The 21,716-nt window shown below is 37.0% G+C and overlaps 1 protein-coding gene across 50 annotated transcripts in view; it reads left to right on the top strand.

Annotated features, from left to right (window-relative positions):
• Window positions 1–21,716, top strand: part of ERC1 (ELKS/RAB6-interacting/CAST family member 1) — a 536,900-nt gene that overhangs the window by 156,116 nt on the left and 359,068 nt on the right. For all 50 annotated transcript variants that reach the window (XR_010148221.1, XR_010148222.1, XR_010148220.1 and 47 more), the window contains one exon: window positions 4,076–4,243. Coding sequence is in view for 47 of the 50 variants with exons in the window: in XM_054663959.2 (XP_054519934.1) it covers window positions 4,076–4,243 (168 nt within the window). In the remaining 3 variants the exon portion in view is untranslated. The remainder of the gene's footprint in view (window positions 1–4,075; window positions 4,244–21,716) is intronic.

Raw genomic sequence — 21,716 nt, forward strand, 5'->3', positions numbered from 1 at the left:
ATAGTGCTAAATGTTTTAAGTGAGATAGGATTACTGAGGATAAAAGGGTGGGCAAAATATGGGCCAGGAGTGGTGGCTCATGCCTGTAATCCCAGCACTTTGGGAGGCCGAGGCAGGCAGATCACCTGAGGTCAGGAGTTCGAGACCAGCCTGGCCAACATGGCGAAACCCTGTCTCTACTAAAAATACAAAAAAAATTAGCTGGGCATGGTGGCATGCACCTGTAGTCCCAGCTACCAGGGAGGCTGAGGCAGGAGAATCTCTTGAACCCAGGAGGCAGAGGTTAACAGTGAGCCGAGATTGTGCCACTGCACTCCAGCCTGGGCGACAGAGCAAGACTGTCTCAAAAAAACAAAAAAAATATATAATTTATAATATATTACATATTATGTATATTATTTATATGTATTATATATAATACATATTATATAATATATAATATATTTATATAAATTAAATATATGTATCATATATAGTATATATAATATATAAATATATAAATGTATATATTATATAATTATATATAAAATATAATTATATATAATTATATATTGTTTTATATTATATATAATATATAATACATATAATATAATTATATATAATATAATTATATTTATTTACATAATATATAAATATATAAAATTATAAATATATATCATATAATTATATATAATTATATATCATATATAATATATAATTATATATATTATATATCATATATGATATAATTACAAAATATATATATTATATAATACATGTTGTATATAATGCATATGTTGTATATAATATATTATATAATATATATGTTATATATAATTAGTTGTATATAATATGTAATATATAATATATGTTATATATAATATATTATATATAGAAATATTGGTAAGTTCTGTATAATAATGTTATTAAGTTCTATAAGTAGAAAAAAAAGTGTTAAATTCTATTACAAAATACCCTGAGAAAGGATGAGGGAGATAGTATTTGTCTGTTGGGGGTTTGGAAAATATTTATTAAAATGGTAGCGTAGGAAAAGGACCTTGAAAGATGTGTTCAGTAGGCAGATTTTTTTTAAGTGGTAGAGGGTTAAGGATATTACAAGCATAGGACAAAATGTGAACAATGACAAGAAAGAAGGAAAGTATAGTATTTATTCAGAGAATGGCAGTACTGCTGCAATGGAGAGCCACTGGAAGTGGGGCAAGGAGGCATATGGCAAAGGTTAGGCAGTGCTGGTACATTGGGACCGTCTGACCACGGAGGACCTTGAATTCCCCGCTGTGATCCTGTGGGTGAGGGTGGTGTTAGAGAATTAGTGGTTAAGAGTGTGGGGTCTGGAGGCAAGACCACGTAATCTTAAATCTCTGCTTATTTGTAGCTGTGAGATCTTGGGCCTGCTATCTCCTCCACGGCCCAGTTTCCCACATTGCCGTGAGAGAGTGTGACGTTTTCTGCAGGGAGAATGCAAGGGAAGAAAATACGATACCTGAGAACAGAACTGTGAGGATTTTAATGTATATACAGTAGTCCTCCCTTAACTGCTTTTTTGCTTTCCTTGGTTTCTGTTACCTGTGGTCACCTGTGGTCTGAAAATATTAAATGGAAAATTCCAGGAAAGAACAGCTCACAGATTTTAAGTTAAGCTTTTTTTTAAGTAGTGTGATGAAATCTTATGCCATTCTGCTGTGTTCCACCCTGGAGGTGAATCTTCCTTTTGTCCAGTGTATCCACGTATCCACACTACCTGCCCCTTAGTCACTTAGTAGCTGTCTCGTTATTAGATCGACTGTTGCAGTATCAGTGCTTGTGTTCACATAACCCGTATTTTATTTAATAATGGCCCCAAAGCATAAGAGTAATGATGCTGGCATATTGTTATAATTGTTCTATTTTGTTACTAGTTATTGTTGTTAATCTCTTACTGTGACTAATTTGTAAATTAAATTTTATTATGTAATAGATATGTATATAGAGGAAAAACATAGTGTGTATAGGGTTTGATACTGTCTGTGGTTTCAGGCATCCACTGGGGGTCTTGGATTATATTCTTTGATGACAAGGGGGGATTACTGTATATGGTGACAAAAATATACATGAACACATGCAGGAAGGCCCAGAAAACTGTTTAATTCAGAAATAAAGTAGTAAAGTAAAACAGGTATGATTTTTTTTTTAAGGAGTTGATATGAGACTGAAATCATTGCTTAAGCTGGGAGGAAAACAAAACAAAACAAAAACCAGAATAAAGACGAATGACAAAAAAAGAAGGATGATAGATCAGAGGTCATGCTATGGACAAAGGGTAGATTTAGTAGGTGTAGGAGGAAGAAAAGAATAGTATTTGTGATTCAGAAAAAAAATTTAGAGTTTGAAAGTTCTCGGGTAGATCTTTCCAGATTATAATTAGGTTAACTATGTATATTAAAGTAGAATAGAGGTAAATTACAGATGAAAGACTCTTTTGAAGGAGCATGGTAGAACTTGTGGTGAATAATGACAAATGGGAGCTCAAATGATTATTCCCTACTTTCTGGCTTGGTGAGACTGGTCGCATAGAAGTAGTTGGTAGAAATGTAGTTTAGCAGAGTGAACTATGGTTTATCTACATGTTTTTCCTTTCCATATGGTCCAACATAATTTGTAAGTACTTACAGTAGTAGCAAGTACTTATTATAGCAGTCTCCAATGAGACTAGTCTTGTTAAGAAATTTTCCATACTACTTAACTGAACAGGAAGTACCACCGCACACACAGTATTGCTTCTCAGATACCTTGTAGTTTAGATAGGCTACACATTGGATATCCCTTACCTAAAATGCATGGGACTAGAAGTGTTTCAGAGTTTGAGTTTGGGAATATTTGCATTATACTTATGCTCACTGGTTGAGCATTCCTAATCCGAAAATCCAAAATGTTCCATTGAGCATTTCCTTTAAGTGTCGTGTCAGTGCTCAAAAAGTTCTGAAGTTTGGAGCATTTTGGATTTTGGATTTTCAGATTTGGGGATGTTCAACCTGTATTAGATCTTCCTGAGTGCTTTGATGTACCCTAAATATGAAACATTATTCATATTTTCTTTGTGGTTTAATCCACGTTCAGATAGGAAAAATAAGACAAGTTAAAGATGAGAGACCATAGAACCATACTTGATTTCTTAGATTTGCACTGTTCAGTCTGGTAGCCACCAGCCATTTGTGGCTATTAAGTACTTGCAATGTGGCTAGCCCAAATTGAGATGTGATATAAAGGTGAAATATACATTAGATATCAAAGACTTAGTATGAAAAAATATGAAATAGCTCATTAATAGTTTTTTATATGGGTTATATGTTTGAAATGACAATAATGAAAAAAGAATGTAAAACAGCTTATTAACAATTTTCGGCTTGAAAATATGACTCATTATTTTCCTGTTGAACAGCACTGAATCTATGTATGGGGTGCTAAAAGCTTAATAAAATTTTCTGTGAATGGATTTTAAAATAAGTATCATTAGATTTCTTGTTATTTTAAAGTTATATCTAATGAAAGGCATTAAACTTCAGGGATAAAGGTAACTAGTTACCAAACTTTTTAGCTGGTTAGTCTTGCTGTCTAAAAAGTAGACCTTTGCTTTTGCTTTGTATGGATATCTAAGTGCATTATGGGGTTGTTTTTCATAAAAGCCTCAGAGCCTATGACTAGACTGTATTATCTGATATAGCCAGTGTTATGCTTGGTGATGCTTTTTTTCCCTTTTCCTCATTTTAGATTTTCTAAAGCAATGTAGCTTCACTTGGAAACTTGTTAGAAATACTGATTTTGAACCCCAACCCTGTTGAATCAGAAACTAAGGGCTTGATTTAGCCCTCCAGATGATTCTGATGTGCGTGAAGTTTGAGAAACATAGTTGTAGAGATTCCATTGTGTAACGGTGAGCACACTGGACTCTGAATCCAGAGAAACATAGATGTAGATAATACTACTTTTATAGAATAACAAAACTCAACCTCTTTATAACCTTTATAACATATCTATTTGAAAGGAATTACATTCTTTTCTTTTTAATTCATCACTTGTAAAACTCTTACATTCTTAGGTGGATGCTCTCCGATTGCGTTTGGAAGAGAAGGAAACCATGTTGAATAAAAAGACAAAACAAATTCAGGATATGGCTGAAGAGAAGGGGACACAAGCTGGAGAGATACATGACCTCAAGGACATGTTGGATGTGAAGGAGCGGAAGGTTAATGTTCTTCAGAAGAAGGTAAGGTGCAGGTGTTTCGAGTTCAGTGGCCCATTCCTCATACATCTTCACTCCTACCACTAAGTTATTTCTAAATGCTGTCAGAGTTTCTTGCTCATTTTTCAGTTTATATTTTTGTGATTAGTAATTTGGAATTGTTGTTGCGGTAGGTAGATTGTTAAGACTGCTCTATATATTCAGTTTTTAAAAATTTAAACACTGTTAGTATCTTCCAGTAGTGCTTTTCATGCTGTTTCTCAAAAGTGCCTTGTAAATTGCCAAAGTGTTTGAACTGACATTCTTCTGCCCCTTCTGTCTTTTATTGAAACTGTACTAAACTGGTTTAGTACATGGACTTGGGATAGTACAACTTCATTTGTGTGTTTAATAAGATGACAATTTTAAGCTGAGACCAGTAGCATCCAGACAAACACATAATTCATATATGAGCAAAAAAAAGTGTGTGTGTCTATTTCAATACAAATCTTACTGTTCCTTAGTGCTTGTTCTTTCCCCTTTTTTCAGTTAATATATTTTGGTATTCTTTCCAAGGGTTTCTTCATTGTTGTTACTAACAGCATTGTATGGATATACTATAGCAAAATTTCTACTGATGGACATTAATTTTGCTAAAAATTTCTTCCTTTACATAAAATGATTAATAGTAAAAAATGTCGTACATGTTTAGTTTATACATTTGTCAAGTCAAGTATATTTCTAGGATAAAGTCCTTAAAGTTGAACTGCTGAGTGAGAGGATACGCATTTATAATTTTGATGGATTTTGCCAAGTAACCTTAAAGAGACTGTACCAAGTTTCATTTTTACTATCCGTGATGAAAGTGTTATATTCCCACATACTTGTCTGCAGAGTGTGTTAAAAGGCTTTTTCACTTTTTGGCAGTCTGATAGGTGAGCAAACAATGTCAGTGTAGTTGCAGTTCTTTCATTGGAAGTAAAGTCGAACAGACTTTTATATTTAACATCCTTTCTATTTTCTATTATTTGTTTATATGCTTTACCCATTTTTATTTTGAGTTCTTTCCTGCTTTTTTAAAAGTTGATTTGTAGAAATCTCTTCCCAATTTAAAAATTAGTTCTTTTGTCTGATGTGAGTTCTAAACATTTCTTCTTGTTTGGCTTATTTATTGAGATGGAGTCTCACTTTCTCGCCCAGACTGGAGTGCAGTGGCACAATCTCGGCTCGGTGCAACCTCTGCCTCCTGGGTTCAAGTGATTCCCCTGTCTCAGCCTCCCAAGTAGCTGGGACTACAGGTGCCCGCCCCCACATCTGGTTAATTTTTTGTATTTTTAGTAGAGACGGGGTTTTACCACCATGTTGGCCAGGCCGGTTTTGAAGTCCATGGCCTCAAGCAAGCCACCCACCTGGGCCTCCCGAAGTACTGGGATTACAGGCGTGAGCCACTGCACCAGCCCCCCTTTTTTTAAAAAAAAGAAATAAATAAAACAGATGTTGTCCAGGCTGGTCTGAAACTCCTGGCCCTAAGCCATCTTCGCATCTCAGCCTCCCAAGGCCACTGCTCCTAGCTCTGTTTGGCTTTTGACTCGTGTGTGTGTGTGTGTGTGTGTGTGTGTGTGTGTGTGTGTTCAGACTTCTTAAATAAAGTGAATTTTTTAAGGCTTCTGGATTTTGTGACATATTACAAAAGTTATATTTTAGAATATTTCTTATTTTCTAGTGATATTGATCTGTCTGTATCCAGTAACATTGTTTAAATTTTTGTGTTTTTGTGATATATGTTAATAGCTAATTCCTTCTAAGGTACGTTTCTTTTTCAGAAGTGCCCTAGCTTTTTTTTTTTTCTTGGCTATTTTTCCATTTGAAATTTAGAATCAGCTTTTATCATCTCCTGCCTTTAATTCTTTCCGTTGTGTTTTTTATTGGGAGTATATAAAATTTGTAGTTATTAATTTATAGAGAATTGACAAGAATGGGGTATATCTTTCCATGAATTCATTTTTTGTTTCTCAGAAATGTTTTAATGTTTCCTTCATAATAGATTTTATACATTTATTAAGCTTCTTCCTAGGTTTTCTTTTTGTTATAAAGTGTTATGTTTTTCATTACATCTTCTAACTGCTTGTTTTTTTGTGCACATGAAGGCTTGTGATTTCTCTATATCAGTTTTGTACTTAGTCATCATACTGAATTCTCTTAAAGGTTTGGATTTTTTTTTAGTTTATTCTTTTGGCTTTTCCAAATATGTAGTGTTATCATTTCTAAATAATAATTATCTTCCTGTGTTCAGTTTTAATGTATGTAGCCCATTTCCTTCTCCTTCTGCTTATGCGTACCACACTACACGATACTGGACATCTCCACATTATACCTGATCTGAATGAGAATGCTTTTAGTTCTCTCCCACTAAAGTACAGTGCTTGCTTTTGTGTTAGAATTGATAGCTACATTAAGAAAGTATCCATCAAATAAAGTGAGTTAAAACTTAAACTTTTTTTTATTATTTTTTGTTTCAGTAGTTTTTGGAGAACAGGTGGTGTTTGGTGACATGAATAAGTTCTTGAGAGGTGGTTTTTGAGATGTTGGTGCACCCATCACCTGAACAGTGGACACTGTACCCAATGTGTAGTCTTTTTATCCCTCACCCACTCCCACTTCCCCTTGACTCCCCAAAGTTCACTGTATCTTTCTTATGCCTTTGCGTCCTCATAGCTTAGCTCCCACTTGTAAATGAGAACATGCAATGTTTGGTTTTCCATTCCTGAGTTACTTCACTTAGAATAATGGTCTCCAACTCCATCCAGCTTGTTGCAAATGCCATTATTTCGTTCCTTTTTATGGCTCAGTAGAATTTTGTGGTATATATATATATATATATATCACATTTTCTTTATCCACGTGTTGATTGATGGGCATTTGGGCTGGTTCCATATTTTTTGGAATTGCGAATGTGCTATTGTAAACATGCCTGTGCAAGTGTCTTTTTCGTATAATGCCTTCCTTTCCTCTGGGTAGATACCAGTAGTGGGATTGCTGGATCAAATGGTAGGTCCACTTTTAGTTAAGGAATCTCTATACTGTTTTCCACAGTGGTTGTGCTAGTTTGCATTCCCACCAGCAGTGTAAAAATGTTCCCTTTTCACCACATCCATGCAAATATCTATTTTTTTATTTTTAAATTATATCGCATTGTGGTTTTGATTTGCATTTCACTGATAATTAGTGATGCAGAGCTTTTTTTTTTTTTGAGATGGAATCTTGTTCTGCCGCCCAGGCTGGAGTGCAGTGGTGCAATCTCAGCTCACTGCAACCTCCGTCTCCCGGGTTCAAGCAATTCTCCTACCTCAGCCTCCTGAGTAGCTGGGATTACGGGTGCTCGCCACCACGCCCCACTAATTTTTGCATTTGTAGTCGAGACGGGGTTTCACCATGTTGGCCAGGCTGGCCTTGAACTCCTGATCTCAGGCAATCCGCCCGCCTTGGCCTCCCAAAGTGCTGGGATTACAGGTGTGAGCCACTGCACCCAGCCCTTTTTGAGCTTTAATATGTTCTTTGGCCATTTGTATATCTTCTTTTGAGAATTGTCTATTCATGTCTTTAGCCCACTTTTTGATGGGATTATTTGTTTTTTACTTGATGATTTGAATTCTTTGTAGATTTTGGGTATTAGTCCTTTGTTAGTTGCATAGTTTCTGAATATTTTCTCCAATTCTGTAGGTTGTCTGTTTACTCTTCTGACTATTTCTTTTGCTGTGCAGAAACTTTTTAGTTTAATTAAGTCTCATCTATTTATCTTTTTGTTGCATTTGCTTTTGGGTTCTTGTTCATGAAGTCTTTGCCTAAGCTGACATCTAGAAGAGTTTTTCCAGTGTTATCTTCTAGAATTTTTATGGTTTCAAGTCTTAGATTTAAGTCTTTGAGCCATCTTGAGTTGATTTTTGTATAAGGTGAGAGATGAAGATCCGGTTTCATTTTTCACATGTGGCTTGCCAGTTATCCCAGCACCATTTGTTGAATAGGGTGTCATTTCCCTGCTTTGTGTTTTTGTTTACTTTGTTGAAGATCAGTTGGCAGTAAGTGTCTGGCTTCATTTCTGGGTTCTCTATTCTGTTCCATTGGTCTGTGTGCCTGTTTTTATACCGGTACCATGACTGGTTTTGGCAACTATAGCCTTGTATAGTTTGAAGTTGAATAATGTGATGCCTCCACATTTGTTCTTATTGCTTAGTCTTGCCTTGGCTATGCAGGCTCTTTTTTGGTTCCATATGAATTTTAGGATTGTTTTTTCTAGTTCTGTGAAGAATGATGATGGTATTTTGATGGCAATTTCATTGAGTGTGTAGATTGCTTTTGGCAGTGTAGTAATTTTCACAATATTGATTCTACCCATCCATGAGCATGGGATGTGTTTCCATTTGTTTGTGTCATCTGTGATTTCTTTCAGCAGTTTTGTAGTTTTCCTTGTAGAGGTCTTTCATTTCCTTGTTTAGGTATTTTACTGTTTTTTTTTTTTTTTTTTTTTTTTGGCAGTTATTGTAAAAGGGGTTGAGTTCTTGATTTGATTCTCAGCTTGGTAACTATTGATGTGTAGTAGTGCTGCTGATTTGTGTACATTAGTTTTGTATCCTGAAACTTTACTGAATTCATTTATCAGATCTAGGAGCTTTTGGATGAGTCTTTAGGGCTTTGTAGGTATATGACCTTATCATCAGCGAACAATGATAGTTTGACTTCCTCTTTACTGATTTGGATGTCCTTGATTTCTTTCTCCTGTTTGATTGCTCTGACGAGGACTTCCAGTACTGTTTGTTTGTTTGTTTTTAATTTTATTATTATTATACTGTAAGTTCTAGGGTACATGTGCACAATGTGCAGGTTTGTTACATACATATACATGTGCCATGTTGGTGTGCTGCACCCATTAACTCGTCATTTAGCATTAGGTATATCTCCTAATGCTCTCCCTCCCCCCTCCCCCCACCCCACAGCAGTCCCCGGAGTGTGATGTTCCCCTTCCTGTGTCCAAGTGTTCTCATTGTTGAATTCCCACCTATGAGTGAGAACATGTGGTGTTTGGTTTTTTGTCCTTGTGATAGTTTGCTGAGAATGATGGTTTCCAGTTTCATCCATGTCCTTACAAAGGACACGAACTCATCATTTTTTATGGCTGCATAGTATTCCATGATGTATATGTGCCACATTTTCTTAATCTAGTCTATCGTTGTTGGACATTTGGGTTGGTTCCAAGTCTTTGCTATTGTGAATAGTGCCGCAATAAACGTACGTGTGCATGTGTCTTTATAGCAGCATGATTTATAATGCTTTGGGTATATACCCAGTAATGGGATGGCGGGGTCTGTTGAATAGAAGTGGTAAAAGTGGGCATCCTTATCTTGTTCCAGTTCTCAGGGGAAATGCTTTCAACTTTCCCCCGTTCAGCATAATGTTGACTGTGGCTTTGTCATAGATGGCTTAAGGTATGTCCCTTGTATGCCAATTTTGCTGAGGGTTTTAATCATAAAGGGATGCTGGATTTTGTTAACTGCTTTTTTGGGGTCTATTGAGATGATCATCTGATTTTTATTTTATTTTATTGGTATTAGTTTTGATCTTTCAATAGTAATATTTTCAAGTAATAGACCTAATAGTTTCAAAACACTTTTCACTTCTCATGCACTTGATCATTGTATATTTTTCTCCCATTGTGCTTCTCATACATTTACTTCTTATTAGGCACAATAACATGTTGGTAAGAAATATGACCAGACAACTTTTAGTGGATTAGAAGTTACTTGTAATTTTTACTATGATTAATAATGCGTAAGCCTTTTGAGTTCCATTTCCTATTAAACTTTTCTTTAAGTGTAGGATATTATTAGTAAAATATGAATTTTTAAAATTTCGCTGGTTATTGCAGTTGTGGAGTTTGTGAGGAGGGGAGTGATTTCATTATTTGATTTCATACAGTGCAAGTTTCTGAAGGCATCTGGATGCACAAAGACTCGATTCACCACTGTGCCAGCAGCCTGTTTGTTGCTCTAGGCTGATTATACCCAAAATGTTGGTGACATGATGGATTATCACTTTCATTAGGTCATAAGTGTTAGGGGCATATATTTTACTTTTATAACATTTGTTTTTCAGCTCCTATTTTCTTCGCTCTCATTCTATAAGGATTACTTCATTTAAAACCAAAGTGTTGAAAGATTGCGTGGGTCTTCAGTCATTAAACTTTGCCTTTCAGATCATGAGAACATGACAGCAAGCTACTAAAAAAGCCTTAGATGATTCATGTTGCTGGAAGAAAAGATATACTGGTTAGAATTCAAAGGTTGTTTGGAAGTAACGCATTTCTTATTTTTAACTAGGTAAAAATTTTTAGAAAAGTTTTTGTATTAGTCCATTTTCACACAGCTATAAAGATACTACCTGAGACTAAGTAATTTATGAAGAAAAGAGGTTTAATTGACTCACATTTCCATATCTGAGTCGCTAGGGAGGCTTTGGGAATCTTATAATCATGGCAGAAGGTGAAGGGGAAGCAAGGCACGTCTTACATGGCAACAGGAGAGAGACAGACACACACACACACATATCATGCAAATCTTGTATATATTTTCTTTGTCCTTCCTCTTCATCCTTCACAGAAGGCAGCAGAGGATCAGTAATTGTGCTGTCTTAGTACACCACACTGCCCCAATAATTCATCATGTTACAAACTTTTATGTGTCTTAAAACTTACCAGATAGTACAACTGTTTTCAAAATTGGTTTATGTTATTAGTGCTTCTTTTTTATTTTATTTAATTAATTATTTTTTGAGACTGAGTCTCACTCTGTTACCCAGGCCGGAGTGCAGTGGCGTGATATTGGCTCCCTGCAACCTCTGCCTCCCGGGTTCAAGTGATTCTCCTGCCTCAGCCTCCTGAGCAGCTGGGATTACAGGCCCCTGCCACCTCGCCCAGCTAATTTTTCTATTTTTAGTAGAGACGGGATTTCGCCATGTTGGTCAGGCTGGTCTCAAACTTCTGACCTCAGATGATCCTCCCGCCTCGGCCTCCCAAAGTGCAGGGATCACAGGCATGAGCCACCAAGTTTGGCCTAGTAATGCTTTGTAGACAATTACCTTTATGCCTGTTATTTTCAGTGCTTAGATCCTTCCCATTCTGTGTACTTTTTTTGTTGACGTTACTGTATTAATGTGGTCAGAATCAACATTTGTGATGTATTTCCAGCACCATTGTTGGCTGATAAAATAGAGATAGCTTTAAATTTAGTATCCATAAAAAATAAAATGAATACTGTAGGTTTAGAGAAGTTTAAAGTTCTCAAGGGATCTATGTATTTTTTAAAAATTATATAAAAATAACTTTAAAGTAATCTTTTTTTCTTGGTGAAACGTGCAGTTTTATGTATTTTTAGGCAGGAGTAACAACTTTTTCCACATTTCCATCCAGAGAACAAAGGTCAAAACAGCATTTATTATTCTAGCCATAGTTTTACTGTTTAAACTTTTGAAATTTTGTGTAGCACCATTGAGAGAAGATTAGTGCTTACAGCTGAAACTTAGTTTCAATACAGTATCATATATACATATATATTGGTTGATTTGTTTTTGAGACAGGGTCTCACTGTGTTGCCCAGGCTGGAATGCAGTGGTGCAATTATGGCTCACTGCAACCCTTGTGTCTGGAGCTCAAGCAGTCCTCCTACCTCACTTCTTGAGTAGCTGGGACTACAGGCACATGCCACCATGCCCAGCTAATTTTTTGTATTTTTTGTAGAGATGGGGTTTCACCATGTTGGCCAGGCTGGTCTCGAACTCCTGGACTGAAGTGATCTGCCCACCTCGGCCTCCCAAAGTGCTATGATTACAGGCATGAGCCACCATGCCAGACATCTTTTTTTCATTTCTTGTTATCATTTATTTCTGAAACTCAGCCAATATGATATATAGAGACAAATACATAGATATTGACTGGCAAAAAGTCGTGGAGATAAAGCGTATTACTTGAACAAGACTTCAGATTGAATATTATTATTCTTTAGTTTTCATTCATTTGCCTGCTTTGTGAGGTATTAGGAATGACATGGGTGGTGGTGGATACAACATAGAAAAATTTCACCTGCTTAATATTACTTGAACTAATCTCTGGGACCATAGTCCCTTGGCCATCACCAAGACTGAGAAGAATCGAATCAAGATTTTGCTTTAGGGGAAGGTTGTTTTGAATATCTTAGGGGGATTTACAGTGCACTCTCCTGTAAATTGCAAAGCATTCTGGCATGGGATAAGATGTTCATAACTCTGTGTGTTGTCTTTAAACAGAGTCTTTGAAGCATTTCCCTCAGACAGCACAGGACATTTTCCTACTGAAGGAACTCAGATGCAGTTTAGGCATACTTATATGTGGAAACTATCCATCTCATAGTTTACTACTGAACCCTGAATTAGCTGGTAGCAACAACCCCCTACCCTCTCTCCCGCAGTCAGAGGCTTCTCCTGATAGCCATGGCAGTAAAAATAGAACAGTAGAACTAAAATATTTTCCAGAAGCAGAACATATTCATAGGGAAAGGATAAATTCAAAGTTATTTACAACTCTTTTATCTTCAAACCATTACATATAAATTGATCAAATAAAAATAGCTAGTCTAATGTGTTTTGAGCAGGTATTACCATTTTTATTTATTATTTATATTGCTTATTTTTGAATCATGATATTTCAGGCTTTTTATTTGATGAGTCAACATCTTAAGATTCCTAATGAGAATGGGATATGAAAAATAATTGGGTCATTGTTAACAATGATAAGTCATTTTGACAGTATGTGTACTTGATATGATCAATGATACTTCACCTCTGTGGTTCTCTTCCCCAAAACGCACAACCCCAGTCCAATTATGAACAAAACAGTAGACAAATCCCAGTTAAGAAACATTCCACCAAACAACTGACTAGTAGTATTCAAAACTGCCAAGCCTCCAAAAACTAGGAAAGTCCAAGAAACTGTCACAGCCAAGAAGAGCCAAGGAGACATGCCATCCAAACATAATGACATATCCCAGGCAATATCTTGGAACAGAAAAATGGCAGCAGACAGAAACTAAGGAAATGCGAATAAAGCACGGACTCTTGTTAAGAATAATGTATCTGTGTTGATTAATTATGACAAATGTGTCATACTAATGTAAGATGTTAACAGTGTGAAATCTGGCCTCTGGGTTCCCGGGAACTCTCTGTATCACCTTCTCTGTACCATCCTCACCTCTCTGCAAATCCAAAACTATTCTAAACAAAAAGTGCATTTAAAAAATCAATTCAAATTTGGCAGCGTATTAGGGTTAAGAATAATAAGGTAACAGTGATTTTGAGAGAGCTCAAAAATAAAAAATTTGGAATGGCATTCTTTTCAAAGCTTGGTGGACCCAAAACCTATAAATACTTCAGTGGGGGAGATCAGGGATTTTACCTTCGGAACATTAAGGTTGTATGAATTTATTGGGGAAGAGGGAAGGCTACAAAGCAGTCAACCTAATTCTATTTGTCTTCTTTGCCCCTGGCTTCCAGATCTCTCTCCAAGTCACCATAGACCATGTGCACCCCAATATTGAATATCTCATGAACAACCAGGACAGATTTGATCTAAGAAAGACTCAATGCAAGAAATCCCTGTTATATTCCAGTGGAGAGTGTTATGTGGAATGGACCCCTCCATTTGAACTCTTAAATTCTGTTTCAATTCAGGTCATTATTCTCCTCTGCTTTCCTTGGAGGTTTATACAAATCTTAGGTACACCAGGAAACCATCCTTTGAGCCAGGGTTCTTTCTCAGTGCCAGGCACTTTTCTATGTGAATTATATCAACAGGTAACCCTGTGAACCATGTTTCTACCTAACGCTGTTGACAAATTTCAGTCCTGTTTCATTTCACACAACTGCCCAACTTTTGGTGGATCAGAAGACAACAGGTAAAGATAACCAAGTAGCCACCAAATAAGACTAGGAGGCTTTCCGCAAAAAAGACAACTTTCTGAAATGCTTGGTGAAACTGTTCATTAGACAGAATGTACATCACTGGATTGATGATGGAGTTTAAAAATAGCTCAGCAAGGCTGGGCGCGGTGGCCCACGCCTGTAATCCCAGCACTTTGGGAGACCGCGGCAGGTGGATCACGTGAGGTCAGGAGTTCGAGACCAGCCTGGCCAACATGGTGAAACCCTGTCTCTACTGAAAATACAAAAAATTAGCTGGGAGTAGTGGCAGGTGCCTGTAATCCCAGCTACTCGGGAGGCTGAGGCAGGAGAATTGCTTGAACCCGGGAGGCGGAGGTTGCAGTGAGCTGAGATTGTACCATTGCATTCTAGCCTGGGAGACAAGAGTGAGACTTGGTATCAAAAAGAAAAAAAAAAAAGAAGCTCAGCAAGATGAAGATGTTTAATATGGTTGGGTATCTTGGCTGGCAGAGAAACAATAAAGAGAGGCAGCCAGCAGATGATAAAAGCCCCTAAAATGATCCCCAGGGTTTCTGTGGCTTTCCTTGTTTGAAAGTAAATTTCCCGTTGTACTAGGACACTATAAGCATGCTTGATTTTCATGTGATTAACAAGCAGAGGAGAGCCAGTTAAGCGCCTTTGCCTCTCATGGAGGCTGGGGTTGAGGGAGCAGAGTGAGCTGTGATGACCTGGGCAGTGGTGCTGTGATGATGGCTTCTGGATGTTCTTGTTGGGCAATGTGTGAAGATGATGAACAACACAACCAAAATGTAGAAGGTCTTACATGTGGAGTAGGTGGTGCAAGAGATCTAGGAGAAGAGCACTGGGATAGAGATACAACTTGAGATGGCCCATTTACTATACTACAGGGCATTGGTGATGGTCCAGTACCTGGTCAGAGCAACAGACAGAAATATCGGTTGGAGGCCATGTAGCACGTGATGCTAGAAGACAGCCAGATGTTGCACAGGAGTTGGCCAAATTTCCAGGTGTGTGTGATGGTCTATGTGATGCTCATGGATATGAACAAGGAGCCAGTGAGATAGTTGGCTGGTGTATGTAGCTTCCTGGTGAGGAAGATGGTGGTAAGCAGAAAGGTGTTGGAGAGAGCTGTTGTCAGTGCGATGATGGAAAGGACCACAGCAAGAGATCTCTAGCCCCTGGAAGTTCCCAGCTCCTAAGCCTCCGGTATTGTTGTAGTATCAAGGGATCCGTTGGAGGCCTCCTGGAGGATGTCTTCCATTGGATGGTTTTGTGAGGGCGTTCTAGGGAGCTTTCTCTTCCACAGTCATAGTTTCTCCTTTCACAGTTGTCTGTAAAAGGTCATCTTTCCATTTCCTACTTCTGGGAACCGTACATCAGAAGAGCAAACCACAACAGAAAATCTCCAAGGCTTGATTACATGAAGAACACTGAGGTGACTCCTAGCTACAGTTAAAGGCTTTTCCCAAATCAGATTAATCCCAAGATGTCTCTCTGTTCTAGAACTCTGATAGACACATGCTGAATATGTTAGACAATTGCAGGTTATCACAGCACTGTGGGCAAAGCTCCACAATTTCTTGCCTTTGGTATTTTGACTCTTTTTAAGGCTTGAGACTTGTACGTGTTTAACTGTGCCTTCAGAATATTTCCCATCCTATTCCAAAGAGATTGTGGATTTCAGATTGCTGCCTGGGAGCTTTTAAAATTAGAGACAAAAGGGAGTACCAGCTTATTCAGAGAAGCAGTCCAGTCAACAGCTCACAGTTTTCCTAGGTGAATCCTGACATATGATTGGTACTTAATTTTGGTTCCTTTTCTACTGACTGTTTTTGAGCCTGAAAAGACAAACATTCCAGTTACCAAAGCTTGAAGAATGCATGAACTCGGAGAAGGGAAAACAAATGGATCACTGTGAGTTTGCCAAGCGGGGCAGGTGTTCGAAGCCCCTCCCTGGCCGTGCGTGTGGAATGCTGGGCTTGCCCTCCTGGGCCCTCCTTTCTTCACATGGTCGGATTTTGGCCTACATAATCACAGCCGCCAGCCCTGCGCCTTCCCCTGGCCCTTTCCCTTCCTGCACTTTTGGGATACTCCATTTCTTTTTTTGTTAATTAATAACTTTATTCGTTTGGAGTAGTTTGGGAAGTTCCCAAGTGTACCTGAATAATGTACATTGTATTCAATAGGTAATTTTTCATTTCTCCCCTGCCTGCCTCCCCCTGCTCTGAGTCTCTAGTGTCCGTTATACCTTTCTGTATGCCTTTGGGTACTCAGCACTGCCTCCCTCTTATGAGTGAGAACATGCAGTATTTGGTTTTCCATTCCTGAGTTACTTCACTTAGGATGATGGCCTCCAGTTCCATCCAGGTTGCTGCAGAAGACATGATTTCATTCTTTTTTTCATGGCCAAGTAGTATTCCATGGTGTGTGTGTGTATGTATATGTATATGTGTATGTGTATGTATATGTGTATATATACACATATACATGTATATACACACATATACATGTATATATACACATATACATGTATATACACACATATACATGTATATACACACATATACATGTATATACACACATATACATGTATATATACACATATACATGTATATATACACATATACATGTATATATACACATATACATGTATATATACACATATACATGTATATATACACATATACATGTATATATACACATATACATGTATATATACACATATACATGTATATATACACATATACATGTATATATACACATATACATGTATATATACACATATACATGTATATATACACATATACATGTATATATACACATATACATGTATATATACACATATACATGTATATATACACATATACATGTATATATACACATATACATGTATATATACACATATACATGTATATATACATACACACACGTGTATATATATGTGTATATATACACACACATACCCACGTGTATTTATACACACACTTTCTGTCTCTTGCCACATGTAAAAATTAAGCTAGGTGGATTAAAGACTTAATCTAAGACTCGGAACCATAAAAATTCCGGAAGAGGACACAGGGAAAACTCCTCTGAACATTGGCTCAGGCGAAGGATTTATGACAAGGATCTCAAAAGCACAACAAAATAAAAATGAATAAATGGGACTTAATGGACTTAATTAAACTAAAAAGCTTCTGTACAGCAAAATAAATAATCAAAAGAGTAAATAGACCACCTACAGAATGGGAGAAAATATTTGCATCATATTCAACAAAATATTAATATCCACAGTCTACAAGGAACTTAAATCAACAAGAAAAAAAAATAATCCCATAAAAAATGGGCAAATAGCATGAATAGACATTTCTCAAAAGAAGATATACAAATGCCCAAAAATGTATGAAAAAATGCTCAACATCACTAATCATCAGGGAAATGCAAATTAAAATCACAGTGAGATACCACCCTACCCCATCCAGAAGGGCTATTATTAAAAAGTTAAAAAATAATAGCTGGTATCATGGATGTGGTGAAAAGGGAACTCTTACACACTGTTGGAGCAAACATAAATTAGTACAACCTTTATGGAAAACTGTATGGATATTTTTCAAAGAACTAAAAGTACATTTATTATTTCAGGCTGGGCGTAGTGGCTCACACCTGTAGTCCCAGCACTTTGGGAGGCCGAGGCAGATGGATCACCTGTGGTCAGGAGTTCAAGACAAACCTGGCAACATGGCCAACGTGGCGAAACCCCATATCTACTAAAAATAAAAAAATCTGATGGGCATATTGGTGCGTGCCTGTAGTCTCAGCTACTTGGGAGGCTGAGACAAGAGAATTGCTTGGACCTGGAAGGCAGAGGTTGCAGTAAGCCTGGATCATGCCACTGCACTCACAGGTCGAGACTTCATCTCAAAAAAAAAAAAAAAAGATTTATCATTTCATCCAGCAGTCCCACTACTAGGTGGCTACCCAAAGGAAAAGAAGTCATTCTGAAAAAAAAGACATCTGTGATGTGGAATCAACCTAAGTGCCCATCAACCAATGAATGGATAAAGAAAATTAAACTTTCCTTTTTTTTTTTGAGACGGAGTCTCGCTCTGTCGCCCAGGCTGGAGTGCAGTGGCGCCATCTCGGCTCACTGCAAGCTCCACCTCCCTGGGTTCACACCATTCTCCTGCCTCAGCTTCCTGAGTAGCTGGGACAACAGGCACGTGCCACCACGCCCGGCTAATTTTTTGTATTTTTAGTAGAGACGGGGTTTCACCATGTTAGATGGTCTCGATTTCCTGACCTCGTGATCTGCCCACCTCAGCCTCCCAAAGTGCTGGGATTACAGGCGTGAGCCACCGCGCCCTGCTGATAAGTATTTTTTTTAAAAGCCCTGAGAAATGACAATGTAGGATTTAAAAAATGGCTTGTATTAACAGTATGAGAGTAATATGTGTTCAAGGTAAAAAATAAATAAATAAATAAAAATAAAAATTACCAAAACATATGGAGTGAAATTAAAGTTCCTTCTCCCATCCTTTGTTCCTCTCAGTGCAGTTCTTTAGGGTTATTAACTGTTGTTAACAGTTCTTTGTGTGCTGTTTCATAAAGTTTCTATGCATATCAAGCATTTATGTGTTATATACCTTTTAAAAAACAACTGGAATCATACTTTTTATTAATTTAAAAATAAACATTTTAATATCATCTTATATGCAGCTTTATCTCATCTTAAAAAATATCTACATGGTTTTCTGAATCATACTTCTACCATAATTTAACTAAATTTAACCTAAGATTTACAGGTAGATGAAGATAGGGGTTTTTCTTATTTTATTTTATTTATTTTATTTTTTTGAGACAGAGTCTCACTCTGTCACCCAGGCTGGAGTGCAGTGGTGCAATCTTAGCTCACTACGGCCTCTGCCTCCCGGGTTCAAACAGTTCTCTCCTGCCTCAGCCCCCTGAGTAGCTGGGATTACAGGCGCGCGCCACCACACCTGGCTAATTTTTGTATTATTAGTAGAGACAGGATTTTACCATGTTGGCCAGCCTGGTCTCGAACTCTTGACCTCATGATCTGCTCACCTCAGCCTCCCAAAGTGCAGGGATTACAGTTGTGAGCCACCACGCCTGACCTCTTGTTGATTATAGTAGTATAACGCATAATGACATAACCGTCTCATTCATGAGTTGATATTGTATGCATGTAAAATGTCGATAGCTGTTTAATTATCCACCAAGAGTCTTCCACTGATTTACACGGAGAATGTTTTTCTGCACAGTTTCATTAAACATTTGTTATCAAACCTTTTTAAATTTCCACTGATTTGGTAGGCAATTCTGAAGTGTCTCTTTTCTTGCTTAGTATTCATTTAAAGTTGAGTTCTCATTGAGCATTTTTTCATAGGTTTTTGTTTTGTTTTAATTGGGAGGTATATGTTAATTTCTTTTCCATATTTTTCTGTTTGATGATGTATTTTTTCTTGTTGATTTATAGGAAGTTTTTCCTCTAGTAAATACATTGGTCTATTTCCTTTTATGTTTTACAAATACATTTTCCTGTTTTTTGTTTTTTGTTTTTAACTTCATTTATGTATTTATTTGGGGGTTTATGTCACCAAATTTAATAGTACTTTTCTTTATGTCCTCTCAGTTTTAGGTCACACTTTGAAAGTCCTTATACATGCCAAAGTCCTTTTTATATTTTTTTGAGAAAGGGTCTCACTCTGTCACCCAGGCTGGAGTGCAGTGTCGCAGTCTCAGCCCACTGCAACCTCTACCTCCCAGGCTCCAAGCCAACCTTCCACCTCAGACTCTCGAGTAGCTGGGCTACAGCCGCACACACCACCATGTCCAGCTAGTTTTTTAGCTTTCTGTAGAGACAGGGTTTTGCCATGTTGCCCAGGCTGGCCTTCAACTGCCGGGCTCAAGCAGTCCGCCCTTGCCAAGGTTATTAAATAATTCATACATGCTTTTCTCTGGTACTTTTAAAGTTTCTTTTTATACATCTAAAAATTGGTTTATAAAATTTATATATTGCCGTAATGATTCAGTTTTATGTTTTTACATGTGGCTGGCCAGTTGTCATTATAGTATTTATTAAATAATCCACCCCTTCTCTTCTGATTTGAAATGCCACAAATAAATTATCAGATTAGTAGATTGTTTTGCTATATTAATTTTATTTTTGCAGGAATTTCTCACTCTTCTCACTCATTTACTTTTTCAGATGAACTTTAGTATGATTTTGTCAAATTTTCCTCTTCCAAAAAATGAACTTGTTACTTTTTTTATTGAATGTGGTATCTCAGAAGTCAAGTAAAGAAAGGGTTTCAAAGAGGAGAGGATGATCAGCTTTTTCAAATACTGCTGATGAGTTACAAAAACTGAAAATTGACCATTGGCTTTAATAAAGTGAAGATCCAAATATCTAAAAAACCATCATGCAGAAGAAAGATTAGACTTGTTCAATATGGCCCCACATTAATTCAATCAGCAGATACTCTAAGGAGTCAATTCTAAAGAGAGTCAAACTGTCCAAAACTGATAACACACTACCTGGGAGGAAATCAATTCATTCATTATAAGTGGACATATAGCAAAATTAAAGTGTAATCCGTCACTTTATCTAATTTTGCTATATGTCCAGTAGAGTGGGCAGAGTTTATAGTTTGTGCCTAGTTTCTCCTGTGATTATCTGTTACTTTAAACAATATTTTAAAACTTTCTGTGTCTTGATTTAACACGTTTAAAAATGAAGCCACGTTTATTGACTACTTTTTATTAAAAATAGTTTATTTATATTACCAATCCCCCTTCTTGATTTTAGTTGGTAAACTTTTGTTATATTTTGCTGAGTTCATAGTACTTTTCAGTTTTATATTGTGTTGTTTTTTGTAAAGGAGAAACATTGCTTACTGTAATTATGATTCATATTTAGCTTTTATTTCTGAATTTCAGTATATTTAATGCTCATAACTAGTCGTTAAAAACAGCTTAACTGTTCCCAATTTTTTTGTTTTATTTATTTATTTTTTTGAGAAGGAGTTTTGCTCTTGTTGCCCAGGCTGGAGTGCAGTGGCATGATCTCGGCTCACCGCAACCTCGCCTCCTGGGTTCAAGCGATTCTCCTGCCTCAGCCTCCCAGGTAGCTGGGATTACAGGCATGTGCCACCATGCCCAGCTAATTTTTTTTTTTTTTTTTTTTGTATTTTTAGTAGAGATGGGGTTTCTCCATGTTGGTCAGGCTGATCTCGAACTCCCGTCCTCAGGTGATTTGCCCGCCTTGGCCTCCCAATGTCCTGGGATTACAGGTGTGAGCCACCGCGCCTGGCTGTTCCCAAGTTTTAAACTTTAATTTTTGGTTGCCCAGGAACTTCTTTGAATTGTTTTGTATGAAGGGTTATGGGTGCTATCCCAATTCCTTGTTTGTTGACCATGTGTTTATGTTATCTTTTTATATTTTAAAAACCCTTTCAGAGATACAAAAATGTATAGAGAATAATATACTGAGTATAATCACTCAAGTTAAGTAAACATT

The sequence above is a fragment of the Pan troglodytes genome, chromosome 10 (genome assembly GCF_028858775.2).
Source record: "Pan troglodytes isolate AG18354 chromosome 10, NHGRI_mPanTro3-v2.0_pri, whole genome shotgun sequence".
Classification (NCBI taxonomy): domain Eukaryota; kingdom Metazoa; phylum Chordata; class Mammalia; order Primates; family Hominidae; genus Pan; species Pan troglodytes.